The sequence below is a fragment of the Trachemys scripta genome, chromosome 3 (assembly GCF_013100865.1).
Source record: "Trachemys scripta elegans isolate TJP31775 chromosome 3, CAS_Tse_1.0, whole genome shotgun sequence".
Lineage (NCBI taxonomy): Eukaryota > Metazoa > Chordata > Testudines > Emydidae > Trachemys > Trachemys scripta.
This window is the reverse complement of record NC_048300.1, coordinates 122,382,529-122,397,555: the sequence shown is the minus strand read 5'-3', so window position 1 is coordinate 122,397,555 and position 15,027 is coordinate 122,382,529. Positions and strand designations below refer to the sequence as shown.

Here is a 15,027-nt window from a genome sequence, read left to right as displayed (position 1 = left end):
TACTTTTGACACCTCAATCTCTGATAATATCTCATCTTTATTACAGAAAATCAAAAGGATATAATTTGGCTGAAAAATATCACTCTGTTGGTGCGTATATGAGTACATAGCACTCTTTTGTCCTCCACTATTAATACAGTATTTCCTAAATGCCATTTCAGGTCACTATAATTTACAGATATCCATGTTCTGCATGAAGCAGTGAAGACAGATTCTACAATGCTGGTGGGAAAAATGTCTGATTGAATCTGACAGATTGCAGTATAGCAGAATTTTTAAATATCATATGCTATGGATATACAAGAAGACAAAACTAAGTTTTAGAGGGCTAGGGTGGGTGTACTTTAAAAGTTCTGAAAAATGACAACACATACCAAAGTGAGCAACTTCTGGTGACTCAATCTTTTTCAGAATCATCTTTGTAATCAGTTCTTCAGGAATACTTTGACCTCCAAAAAGCAATTCCTGCATCTAAAGGAAAATGTAAAGTGTAACATCTTACAATATTTGCATGGTGGCCCCATCCAGCTGCCACAGACTTTAAGGGGAACAAGATTGGGCCTTATGAATGTCATGAAATTTAATAAAACAGTAGATTTTTACCTTAAGTCCATATTCTGTTCCTGCAGTAATATTTTCTTCTATTACTTCCAAAGCTAAAAAATGTACAGAACAAAATTAAAGCAATTAATAAAACATACCGTGTGTGAATTAGTATGTTTTCATGTACACTGTTAGCCTAGCATGGCTGTCTTTATTAGTGATTTCATATGATCATAATGTAACTACTGTGAAATCTGGTGTTGAATCTTTGAGCCCAAAAACATTTCACATATTAAGAAGTTAAGTTTCAAAAAGAGAACAGTTCAGACATACAAAGATGTCAGTTTTAAAGTAGCCAGCTGAGAAAAAGGGTTACTCTTTAAATGGTCAAATTAAACAAGACAGTGCTAGTTTAATACCCCCTTACACTCAAAGCTCCTGCATATGGCTTTATGAACTGCATTGATGGGATGGAGCCTCAGGGGATAATCCTGCAAACCCTCCACATATATAAGCCGCACTGAAGTCAAGGGGCATTCCACATGCAGAGAAGAGGGCTGATCCTTATGTAGCTGAAAAATTCTTATTCTATTTTTTTCTCACGTGAAATAGTTTAGATCAGGTGTCACTTTGTATTAAAAAAGTGGGATGACTTAAGTAATCAATTTTTGCATTGACGGAAATAAAGTTAAGAGATTTTATTAAAACAGAAATTTTTGCATGATTTGAACTTAAAGCCTTCAAAATGTGATAAAGACATTTTATTTGATATGTTATAAAGCCTCTGGTCACCACAAAATCTGAAGGTTTTTTTGGCCACCAGAGGGCTTCCATATGTTCTAATTAATGCACTAGAAATCCGTAATGTTTATTCATAACAAGATTTACTGAATATGCATATTCCATGGGGAAAAAAAATCAGCCAAATCATGTATATTATAATTAACTTGAACAAAGGGTTGTTTACAGTAATTTCTCTACAGTTAAGGTTGTTATAAGCCAATTTAGCTTTCCCCCATTTTTAATTTAAAGAGTTGCATCAGTCTCTAAATTTGTAGGATATATATGGGGCTGAGGCAACATTTTTTCTGCAAAATTTAAGTGAGCATAACAACATAAAAATGGCCATACTGGGTCAGAACAAAGGTCCATCCAGCCCAGTATCCTGTCTACCAACAGTGACCAATGCCAGGTGTCCCAGAGGGAGTGAACCTAATAGGTAATGATCAAGTGATCTCTCTCCTGCCATCCATTTCCACCCTCTGACAAACAGAGACTAGGGACACCATTCCTTACCCATCCTGGCTAATAGCCATTAATGGACTTAACCATCATGAATTTATCGAGTTCTCTTTTAAACCCTGTTATAGTCCTAGCCTTCACAACCTCCTCAGGCAAGAAGTTCCACAGGTTGACTGGGTGCTGTGTGAAGAACTTCCTTTTGTTTTAAACCTGCTGCCCATTAATTTCATTTGGTAACCCCTAGTTCTTATATTATGGGATCAAGTAAATAACTTTTCCTTATTCCTTTCTCCACACCACTCATGATTTTATGTACCTCTATCATATCCCCCCTTAGTCTCCTCTTTTCCAAGCTGAAAAGTCCTAGCCTCTTTAATCTCTCCTCATATGGGACCTGTTCCAAACCCATAATCATTTTGGTTGCCCCTCTCTGAACCTTTTCTAATGCTAGTATATCTTTTTTGAGAGGAGAAGACCACAGCTGTACGCAGTATTCAAGATGTGGGCATACCATGGATTTATATTAGAGCAATAAAATATTCTCCGTCTTATTCTCTATCCCTTTTTGAATGATTCCTAACATCCTGTTTGCTTTTTTGACTGCCGCTGCACACTGCGTGGACATCTTCAGAAAACTATCCATGATGACTCCAAGATCTTTTTCCTGATTTGTTGTAGCTAAATTAGCCCTCATCAAATTTGATGTATAGTTGGGGTTATTTTTTCCAATGTGCATTATTTTACATTTATCCACATTAAATTTCATTTGCCATTTTGTTGCCCAGTCACTTAGTTTTGTGAGATCTTTTTGAAGTTCTTCACAGTCTGCTTTAAGTTCCTAGGACTGACCCTTGGGGAACACCACTAGTTACCCCCCTTCATTCTGAAAATTTACATTTATTCCTACCCTTTGTTCCCTATCTTTTAACCAGTTCTCAATCCATGAAAGGATCTTCCCTCTTATCCCATGACAACCTAATTTATGTAAAAGCCTTTGGTGAGGGACCTTGTCAAAGCCTTTCTGGAAATCTAAGTACACTATGTCCACTGGATCCCCCTTGTCCACGTTTGTGGACCCCTTCAAAGAACTCTAATAGATTAGCAAGACATGATTTCCCTTTACAGAAACCATGTTGACTTTTGCCCAACAATTTATGTTCTTCTATGTCTGACAATTTTATTATTTACTATTGTTTCAACTAATTTGCCCGGTGTTGATGTTAGACTTACCGGTCTGTAATTGCCAGGATCACCTCTAGATCCCTTTTTAAATATTGGCATTACATTAGCTATCTTACAGTCATTGGGTACAGAAGCCGATTTAAAGGACAGGTTACAAACTATAGATAATAGTTCCGCAATTTCACATTTGAGTTCTTTCAGAACTCTTGGGTGAATGCCATCTAGTCCCGGTGACTTGTTACTGTTAAGTTTATCAGTTAATTCCAAAACCTCCTCTAGTGACACTTCAGTCTGTGACAATTCCTCAGATTTGTCACCTACAAAGGATGGCTCAGGTTTGGGAATCTCCCTAACATCCTCAGCCGTGAAGACTGAAGCAAAGAATTCATTTAGTTTCTCCGCAATGACTTTATCGTCTTTAAGTGCTCCTTTTGTATCTTGATCGTCCAGGGGCCCCACTGGTTGTTTAGCAGGTTTCCTGCTTCTGATGTACTTAAAAAACATTTTGTTATTATTTTGAGTTTTTGGCTAGCTGTTCTTCAATCTCTTTTTTGGCTTTTTTAAATTACATTTTTACACTTAATTTGAATTGAACAAAGGATTCCTGAATTACATCCTAAAATAGAAGTGTTCACTGGAGTTTAAAAAGTATTCTAATCTTTTTGGCCACTTTGTAGCAAAACCAATCATAACCTCCCTCCTTTGCTACAGAATATCTGCTCCAGCAAGCTTAGTATAAAAAAAACAAAAAGCTGCTGGAGACCTAAGCTTATTCTTTTTGTATCTGAGTCTCTAGCCCTTTTCCTTGCTGAGATGTCTCAAAATGACATGCCTCCCTAGCAATCAGTTGACAGTGGAACAAAAGAGAATATTTCCAATTAAAGGCTCTGCTCCTGCAGACCTTGAGTGATCTTCACGGAGAGGGGGTGAGGAAGGTGGAGCTGGAGAGAGCAGGAGACCAAAGGGGCATTTCCTATTCCTGTGGACCTGCTGAAGGCTGCAAGGTGGGAGAACCCCACTGCCTCAAATGAGCCTTAGAATGTGTTTTGGTGGGGGCTTGGTATTGTCAGGATAATAGCACAGATTTGCTTTTATTATTATTTATATTGCAGAAGTGCTAAGGAGCCCAACTCATAGACTAGCACCCCATTGTGCTAGGTACTGTACAAACACAGAACAAAGATAGACACTACCTGATCCTATAAGCTGAGCCATGCAGTCAGACCCCTGTGCCTATGTGGACCCGCCACAGACTTCAACAAGGTTCCACATAAACATATGGATCTGCTCAGGTCATCTTACAGGACTGGGCCCTACTTTGGTCATTAGGTGTTACATTCCCTCCTGCAAAAGAGGAGAAAACTGACTTGTTTAGAACCCATGTAGCTAAACGGCAGATGCATTTGCCATGTTCAACAATGATGTGTTTCCTGAAAGATTATCACAGTTTTCCTATACCAATGACCTTCATTGTGGTCAATAATGTACCATTTAGAATTTCAGAGAACATAAAGAAAGCTAAAATAAAAAGTATTATAGTGGTGTGATTACAGTTGATATTTACCTTCAATGAGTGTGCATTTCCATAACTGAGCTATTTTTCTAGCTAATGTTTTCTTCCCAGTACCCTTAAAATGAAAAAAAGACATATTTTCTTAAAATTAGAATGACTTTGCCATTACTGTACTCACATAACAAAATGCAATGAAATGCATGTCCTGTTATTATTTCTTTGTAATATGGTAGCCACTAAAAGCCCTAGTCAGGATCAGGGCCTCTATGCTATGTGCTATAACACAAACCTGCTTAAAGTCATTGGGCAACATATAATGTATTTCCCACTATTCTTGATATATTATAATTGTTCCCTTTAACTGATTTCCTTCATATTAAATATATTTGTATTTATGAGTAAGACTATTTTAAACTTTTAATATGAGTTGCTCATGAGTTTCTATAAAAAGTTTTTGTGGGACTAAAACTTCACATCCTTCATCTCAGCCTACAGTTAATTTTTGGGGCAAGTTTGAATAAAATCTTTCGCTGTTTCTGAGTAAGGCAAGGATAAAAAGAAGGTGGGCGGATAATATTTCTGCAAAATTTTTTGCACTTAAAATGTGCCCTACTCTGTGTACAACTAATACTTTCTTAATCCACAGATCTGGTGCCGATGCATATTCAGTTTTATCTGATAACTTCAGTGAAAAATCATTTTTGCTGTGTTTTCACTTATGTTAGCTCTGAAGAACAGGGCCGACGCCAGGGTTTTTGCCGCCCCAAGCATCGGGGGGCGGGGGGAAAGCCGTGATTGTGATTGGTGGCAGCTCCACCGCGCCTCTTTCTTCTTCGGCGGCAGGTCCGAGAGGGACCGAGGGACCCACCACCGAATTGCCTGCTGAAGAGCCAACATAGCTAAGACTGAACTGATTCTGCCAGGTCTTGTGCAACATCAACAAAATTGTTTACTAAGTTTCATATCACACAGATGTACCTAAAGACATAATTTGGCCTCCTGAACCTTTATTATTGATGATTATGCAAAAGAAGGAAGGATCCAAGAAATAAACAGGAAGTCCTATTATGCCATTTTATGGTCACTTTTCAGAGTAAAATTACACTTTAACCCAAAAATGTCTGAATGTTAAAGTATCAAACATGACACGTAGTTGGTCCTCAGTGAAGATTCATAATCCTGATAAGTTTGAAAAATTAATTCAGAACATTATAAGTGACTGAAACTTGCATCATGAACACTTGCAATATATACATTTTCTTATGTTTCTATGTTTAAATATAATGTGCATCATAATCTTCATCTTGGCACAAATTTGGAGCAGTGCTGTTAAACTTGTAAGCATTTGTTTCCTAAATCCCTTAAGTATGTCCCCAGTTTATTTTTTTTAGAGGAAAAAGAAACACAAAGGAAATAAAAAGCAAGAATCTAATTTAGCATAAATTTAGGCTGAGAATTTAAATGCAAAAAGTCAGTAAGTTAAACAGTTAAAGACCCCCACAGCAACATTAAATTGATTAACTGTGCATGTTCTGTTTATAGTTTTTACAAAAATGAAGGTTACTTACCTGTAACTGGAGTTCCTCAAGATGGACTCTACATATTCCATTTGTGGGATAGATTAACAAGCAGTACATCTCACCCAGGATGGTGGGATACAGAATCCTAATTGAACAAGGATTGAAGTACTGCTTTCCCAAACTTTGCATCTGATCTAGACTCTAAAGGCTTGTATACACGGTGGGGGAATGTATTCTACATGGGTGTGATTTCTAAACCACACTAATGTGTTGCGTGTTAAATGGTCAGTGTAGGCGCTGCTGGTATGCACTAAAGGTTGCCTAGTGTGCTTTAACACAATACTGTTTTAAAAAGCACTAAGTTAAAGTGCACCAGCAAGGTCTACACAGGCCAATTAATGCACAACACATTAGGGTGCTATAGAAATCTTTGAGCCCTAAGTCTAATGAGTGGTGTATAGTGAAAGTCTTAATTGAACTCTGTGTATGAATTGTAAGATGCTTTATTAGAGAACTGTGTCTTGTAAACCCCATAGAGGCTACCTGTACTCTGGCAGGATGTGGCCTGACCTATTCAGGAACAGGGATACCCTAGCTTGTATGCTTCTTTAATACATAGTCCCCATTTAGAAAGTGTTTGTACACTGACAAAGTATTTGCATTTTGCCTTTGTTTTTCTCCTTACAAGAAATAAAGAGATTGGGTGATTGTCTAAAATACTTCATAAGTAGTAAGCTACCACACTTTAAGCACCCAATGTATGTAATTTAGCCTCACCATCCTGGCTGTGAGATTTGGGGAAAAACACTGGTAAATTTATAGACTGATCAAGATGAAAATCACCTTAGTACTGTGACGTTCAGTACCTCATGGGAATACCCTGCACCCCCATGTTCATCCCTATAAAATGATTGTGTGGTATCCAATGCAAAGTTTGTCATGTCGGGTGTCTTCAGAAGGCTCATAATGCACTGAGCATTGTTGTTATAGCAATGTTATAGGTTGTAATTTCATGTATATAGTTATGAGGCTGAAAATGTGTCCTTATGACTTTAAACAAAACCAGGCAAAAACTCTCCAAGAGCAGAGGGGCAGTTCATACCTCATCAGGGCATGTATGGGACAAACCCAGCCCAGCCTCACAGAAACAAAGGACACTGGCCTAGGCAGCAACAAAAGGATCTGTTGGACTCTCGAATGAGTCACCTCCCTTCCCTTGGTCAGTTAGGGACTACAATGAGGTAATGCTCACCTGACCCTGAAGGTGGGGGGGGGGAAGCCAAGAGGGAAGAAAGAACATGATAAAAGGGAGAGACGTTTGCCATGCTCTTCCTCTCTCTTCCACCTCCATCTACAGACATCATCACCAAGCAACCGAAGTGCTGATGAAAGGGGAGAGCCTGGCTGAAGCGCAACTAAGGCAGGGAGGGATAACTCATTGGTCTGTTAAACCCAGGGTTGTGAGTTCAATCCTTGAGGGGGCCACTTAGGGATCTGGGGCAAAATCAGTACTTGGTCCTGCTGGTGAAGGCAGGGGGCTGGATTCAATGACCTTTCAGGTACCCTTCCAGTTCTATGAGATAGGTATATCTTCATATTTTTTAAAAAAAACTAGCCAGCCTGTCGTGAGAAGCTTCTAAGTTTGTAAGGGCACTAAAAGTGTTAAGATCAGCTTAGAATGCATTTTGCTTTTATTTCATTTGACCATATTCAACTTCTTGTGCTTTGACTTATAACTTAAAATCTATCTTTATAGTTAATAAATTTGATTATTCTACTGGAAGCAGTTCATTTGGTTTGAAGCATGTCAGAGGCTCCCCTTGGAATAACGAGCGTGGTACATATCAATTTCTTTGTTAAATTGACGAATTCATATAAGCTTGCAGCATCCAGTGGGCATAACTGGATACTGCAAGAGGGAGGTTCCTAGGGTTGTGTCTGGGACCGGAGATATTGGCTAGTCTCATTCGGTTGCACAATCCAAGGAGCAGCTTACATGACAGAGGCTATGCGTGAACAGCCCAGTAATGGGGGTTCTCACAGCAGAGCAGGCAAGGCTGGCTCCCAGAGTCAAGGATTGGAGTGACCTAGCAGATCACCGGTCCAGATAACACCAGAGGGGAACATCACAGTGGCACAGTGAGCAGGGTGTATGTACAGCTTATTACTCCAAGTGAAGTTCACACTTTAAGCACTGATATTTGTGATTTTAAGTGAGTCTTAAGTGCAGTGGCTAAGGGCAGTCAGGAGGAAGTCACAATTTTGTTATTTTCTGTTTGTTTATTTCAGATGAGGGAAATAAGCACAAGAAAGCAGAAAAATGACTACCAGTGAGGCAGCTACAAAACTAGAGCTGGCCAGACAGGAAACTGCAGAAAAGGAGAGGGAGTACCTCAGATTATTGCAACTGGAATAAGAACTGGAAATAAAAGAAAAAAAAAAGAGAGAGAAGAAAGAGAAAGAGAGAGAAGACACCAGCTGGACTTGCTAGAGAAGCAGAACCACAGGCCCCCGATCCCAACGAGTCCCATCATTCCAAAAATCCACAAGTGGGACCACTTATGTGCTGCATACAGCGAGGAGGATAATATTGCTGAATATCTGTCTACCTTCAAAAGGTTGTGTGGAATACATGAAATCCCTGATAAGAGAGTTCCTACCCTGGTTGTGAAATTAACTGGTAAAGCTCGAAATGTATTCAATGGACTGCCTATTGAAGATGCTTTAGACTACTGTAAATTTAAAGATACTGTTTTGCGAAGTTTTCAGATTACCCCTGAAACATATAGAGTTAAATTTAGGAATCTTAAGACGGATATTGGTATGAGTAATGGGGAATATGTAAACAAAATGAAAGATTTGTTGGGAAAATGGGTAAGGGGTAAAGAGGTTGCGAGTTTTGAGGGAATGTTGGATCTTGTTGCTCAAGCATGTTTCCTAAGCATATGTAAGGCTGATGTAAAGCAGATTCTATGGGACAAAGATGTAAAGTCTGTGGATGAGATGGCTTTTTTAGCTGATGCCTTCGAACAGAATCAGGCGTCTATTGAGGGCAGGCCACAGAAAGGGGTTTAAAACTGGTGGGAAGGGAGGATCCCATTTTATCCCTGGGAAGAGAGAAAGGGGCTGGGAGCCTAAACATTCACTTACCCAAAAACATTCCTCTAACCCTCATCCCAAATCTCCTGTAAAAGCAGAAGAGCCCAAAATGTGCTATCAGTGTAATTCCACTGATCACCTAAGGAATAAATGTCCTGTGCTAAGAGGAAGCAGGCAACCAATAGCTCATGTTAGTTCTGCTATCCTCAACACAGAAAACTCCCAAGCAATTGAAACCTATCATATTGGTTTTGTGAGATTAGCCTCTGCAAAACCAGATATGGAGCATGTTAAGGCTGTCCAAATTGATAGCAGGGAATACTTGGGGCAGAGAGATACAGGGTTAAGTAGAGTGCGGTCCCAAAGGCCAGTATGCAACCCGGCCAAATGGCAGAGATTGTGGGCATGGGCGAAAGCAGATTCCTCATACCACTAGCTAAAGTCCATGTGATGTGGGAAGGTTTGGAAAGTGTCTTGACTGTGGGGGTAGTGAACACCTCCTCGTTGACCATTCTGCCATTCAGGCTTCTAACTTGATAATAAACCTCGCTGAGGTGATGGCTATTATTAATGCTGTCTTAACAGAAAATAAAAGAATATACAATCTTCCATAGGTTCAAATGAACACTGCATTAATTGCACTACATTTAAATGCCAGGCAGGTACAGGTTCACTCACCAGCAGATATAGATTATTAAGACCTTTTAAGAATCTCTTAAATACATCATGAATAAATACCAATTTACTTTCTACAGGAACATGCTGAAATTGTTGACAGGTGGAACTTAATAGAAGACAGAGACCTGACCTTTTGAGATATAATAAATATTCTAAAATTCAACGAATAGGCATAGTATATGGATCACCTCATTTATGCTAACCCACAATAAAAATCTTTTCCATTTATAATCATAACATTTAGGTGTAGACTCTTTTCTTGAATTAACAAGATCCTTCTGTACACTGAATGAATAAGACTGTTCTAGCAATCCCAGAGTTCTATCACCCAAGCAGTGAGGTGAGGCAAATGAAGGTTTGCGTGTTGCTCTTCATGCAAATAGGAATGGGGTATACATAAGCAGAAGGGAGAGGAGACAGTCAGGCTGATCAGACCCCTACACAGCTGCTAGAACTGTCAATTGTGAAGACATACACCCACAGCTGTGACCAATAAAGAAAAAAAAGCTACCTATACAGGATGGGGAGCAGAGAGGGAAAGAGAAGCAAAATGGCCTGGGATAGTGGGGCAATAGCCCTATGCTAGGAAGCCTCTGTGAAACCAAGAAGCAGACTGTAAGCCCTGAAGTTTCAGGGCTGATAACTTAAATTGAGACTAAGAGTTTATGGACTGATCTAACTGCAGATGAATTGAAGGGGACCAGTTAGGAAAAAGCTGGGACCCCTAGAGAGACTGCACTAAGAGCAATTGACACCCCCAAACAGAGGAGCTCTGTTACCCCTACCTCCTTTAGGGACCACTGATGATTCTGAGCAGTTAACCTGCTCAAATAATTTGCAAGGGTGTTGTTTTCCCCTGGCACATGAATTGCCACTGGGTGAATGTCCTGCTTTCATTCTCAAAGACTTGTTGCATCTGTGCACACTTGAAGGGAATGTCCCCCTTGTTTGTTCTAGTAATATAAGGCTGTAATATTGTCTGCTATCACCTGAACTGCTTTGTGCTTGATCTGAGGTAAGAATTATTTTCAGGCCCACCTGATGACCCTCAGATCTAATACACTTATATGTAATTTCTTTTCCATTGGTGACCAGTGACCCATTAACAGCAAACTGTTTAAATGAGCCTCCCCTCCCCATCCTAAAGTGGATGTGTCCAAAATGACTATTATCAAAAGCACAGGAAGAATTAATGGTATGTCCTTCGCGTTTTGATCTTGTGTTTATAACATCAGTGCTAATAACACCCTCTGGGGAATGACCAACTTCTAATACATACTCCTCACACCAAGCTTGTAATTCTTGACAACCAGTATTACAACACTCTTATTTGGAGACAAGCATCTGGGGTTGCCGATGTGATTGATGCTAACAATCCCATTATCATTAGAAAAAAGGATATAGTCTGCTCTGGTGAATGATGGAACAGAGGTTTAGACAACCATATTTTTGTAAACTTATCTTCCAGAATAAAGTCTTTGCCTACAACTGAGTTCAATGCAGCCCCTATAAAAGGGATCCTCTATATTGGACATAGAAGTGATTTTGACCAATTTATTTACGTCTAGAAAAAAAAATCTTCTCTTTTGATAATGCTTTCTTTTATAACCAATCGTCTAGGTAGGAGCATACGAAAATCCCTTGTTTTCTAAGATATGTTGCTTTGGCAGAAAGGCACTGTGAAAAAGCCCTTGGGACAATGAACAGACCAAAAAGAAGGACCATGTACTGGAAATGTTCCTTTCCTACCATAAAACGCAGTTACTGTATTTCTGATGAAATGGCCTTACTGAAATACGGAAATACATGCCCTTTTGATCTAGAGCTGCAAACCAATCCTGAAGAGAAAGGGAGGGGATAATAGAGGTACAGAGGTACGGAAATGGGTACAGAGGTAGGGAAATGAAATCTCTTTCAAAACCAATGTAATTTTCTGAGATTCAAGATGGGACAGAGACCCCAATCCTTTTTCAGAATCAGGAAGAAATGTGAATAAACCCCCCTCCCCTCTTGTATTTGAGAGGCACTTCCAATATTTCTCCTGATTTCAGAAGAAAGAAACTTTGCTCTCAAAAGGTCCTTATGCTATGAATCCCTGAAAGGGGATAAAGGGTAGGGGGAGAGGGTTGGAAAAGAAAAGATCTTGAACTGTACTGAGCAACCACTTGAAATAATATATAGAATCCATCTGTCTGATGTTACAGATTGTCATTGGTGGTAAAAGTGGGACAGGTGATCCCTGAATGGAAAAATACATGTATCAGAGTGGTCTGTAGCTCCTCTGTCATCATGTCAAAGCTGAAACCTCGACTGAAGCCCAGAAAAAGATAAAGCCATAGATTTCCCTTTGCTGCAAAGTTTGAAGGACCTCTTCCACTGCTGCTGATGCTGACCCTTGATTCTGGGGCTGATAATAATTCCTCCTTTGGTAGAAGTAAGATGCAGATGAAGATGGTAGTTACTGTTTCTGATTTCTAAATAGTGGAACTGATGACAACCTTTTTGTTGGCTAAAAAACACCAGAAGATCTAGCCATAGATTTCACATTTTTCATTTTCTCTAAAACCTATCAGTTTTTACCCTAAATAGACAGTATCCTTCAAATGAGAGATCTTCAGTTTTCATCCTCATCTCATGATCTCATTGATCTCAACCAGGCTTGATGCCTCAAAGAAACAGCTGAAGCTATAGCCATGTCTGAAACATCTGATGAATTGACAGCTGAACTCAGTCTATGCTTGGCCACACTGCACCCTTTCATTAAAAGAGCATTCAATAATCTCCCATGTTCCTCAGGGAAATAATTTGATAATTTGCCACTCGCATACCTAGAGTAGCAGACGAATTTTTTTTCTCACAAACATATCCAAGAAGGAGTGCTCTTAGATCTATGAAATGCATCTTCCACCACTAATGAATTTGAGGAGAAGTATGTATGAAACATCTGAAAGACCCACACGGGGAAAGTGGTACAATTTATCAGCTTTTTTTTTTTTTTTTAAACGTAGGCTGAGATGATGAAGGTGTTGCACAAATCAACATATGTGGTTGCAATAACCCATCCAATAGAAGTGTAACCACTTATCTGATAGCTGCTCCTAGAATGTCAAATACAGGGTGTGAGGATACCTCAATGGGAACCAAAGGAATGTCCAGTGCCTTTGTCATCCTATCCACTAACTCATGGAACACCACCACATTTTCTGATGGCTATGAAGCTGAAGTCAACCCTACACTTTCCTCTGGAGAGGTTATCTCCCCAGAGTCAGGATCCAGCTCTTCGGGTTGCTCCACTAACTCTTCTTCTGATAAAATATCCCTTAAAATTGTAGGGGGACCTAACGGAACCCTGCTATATTATTGGATCCAAGTCTTTCTGTTTCAAGGCTTGAATACCTTCCTAGTGCCATGCAGAAGGTTTCCTTACATAGAAAGGAAAATCCTGATAATGAGCAGATGCTAGTGAGACCACGGTGGAGCTTGCCCATCTGGCCAAATATCCATACTCAGTTCCAACTGATGCTTTGCCTACCGTAGAAAGGGTTTGATGGTATAGGTCTACTGGCAAACACCCACTAGTAGAGGCACAGCTTCAATAAACAAAAGAGTTATTTTTCTGGTATAACTTATATCACTTTCCTGAACAAAATAGGCATATAACTGTCTATACTAGAACTTTTTACCAGTATAATAATGTTGTAAGTAATCACACCCTAGCTGATACTGTACTATTATACTGATAGACCTAGCCTGAGTCTGACCATGCTGAAAATGTGTTTATTTGGCTTAGCTTTTGTTTTCTTCCATGGAATTTTATTCTTAGCTTTAAAAGAAGTGCCTTGTAATATGGTGATAGCTGCTCTATCAGTAAATTACATAAATGAAAAATATATACGGTTGACTTAGTGTTTCTATAGAAGCTTAATGTTTGAATTTCCTGCCTTTTGCATATTTAAATTCTGAACTTCAATGTTGTATTAATTTATGAGGCCTGTGCCAGGTAGTAAGAATAAAAATTCACTGAAGGCAGCATTTCGTGCTGAGAATGTCCATTCTGCCTGTGCTTCAATGCCCAATGATAAAAGAAAGCATTTTCTTTGAATGACATCTAAGGCTGGGTTAACTTTGAAAATATAAAATTGCTTCCATATTTGCATAAAGATAGAATTTTTGAGAAACCTTTATAGGTTAAAACAGGGCAGGCCATTCCTTTTTAACTTCTAGTGGCTCAAAGGAAAACAACACAAGTACTTGCAACTTTCTAATTATCTTGTCTTGGTCCAATAGACCACATAACTTCTAAGGAAAAAGAGAAGCCCTTAAATTACAACAATAACACAATACAAGCCTCTCAATTAGGATGCCTTGGTGGATTCCAGTTCTTCCCGATTAAAGGGCAGTCTTATTTAAACAAAGATCTAAATAGTACTCAATATTATCATATGTTTCTGTAACTCAGTTTATTCAATCGAAAGTTTTTTGTCTATTACTGATATTTGTTTTAATTTGTAATTAATCATGTTTTAAATATTAAAATATGATGAACATAAAAACAAACATATTGGCTGCGTGTAGTGAGTTGGTGTGGCTCCCCTCCTGCCCAGCAGAGGGAGTGCCCTTACGAACACCCCAGTGGGCAGAGCCTCCACCGCCTGTTCCCGCCCCCCGGAAGTCAAGGGGTGGGACAGGAAGTATAAAAGCCGGCCGCCAGAACTCAGTGAGGCCCTAGCCACCGCAGGGAGCAGACGTGTGGCTGGGAGACCTCTGAGGCCCGAGCTGCCCCGAGCCCACTATGAGGAGGAACCACTGGAGCCTGTCCACTCCCGTCATTGGGAGGGGCCGTTGGAACTCCCCCACACCAACCATGAAGGCGAGATGCCACCAGGGCCCTTCTGCCCCTGCTGTTACCCGGAGGAGCCGCCTGAGTCCACACCGGCCTTCCCTGAGGAGCTGCTGGACCTGCTACCAAGCCCCAGCCGGGAGGAACCCATGCTGATGGACTGGACTGGGCCCGGTGCCACGGATGAGGTAGGCCCTGAGGGGGAACCTGGAAGTAGCCCGGGGGTAGCCGACCCCGGTCAGGCTGCAGACACGTACGAGACGATGTCAGTGTGTTTTGGTCAGAATACCCCACTGACTCGCAGCAGCTGCTCCTAGGGCCCTGGGCTGGGATGCAATGGAGTGGGTGGGCCTGTGTCCCCACCCCGCTCATGGGTGGCAGGCTTCCCCCTCACCCAACGCTCAGGTATA

At 40.2% G+C, this 15,027-nt stretch overlaps 1 protein-coding gene across 1 annotated transcript in view; it reads right to left on the bottom strand.

The window, feature by feature from the left end:
* Positions 1 to 15,027, bottom strand: part of AK9 (adenylate kinase 9) — a 155,146-nt gene that overhangs the window by 136,024 nt on the left and 4,095 nt on the right. Inside the window, exons 3-5 of the mRNA XM_034765894.1 lie at positions 4,532 to 4,595; positions 604 to 656; positions 375 to 471 (exon numbers count right to left, since the gene is read on the bottom strand). Coding sequence (XP_034621785.1) covers positions 375 to 471; positions 604 to 656; positions 4,532 to 4,595 — 214 coding nt within the window. The remainder of the gene's footprint in view (positions 1 to 374; positions 472 to 603; positions 657 to 4,531; positions 4,596 to 15,027) is intronic.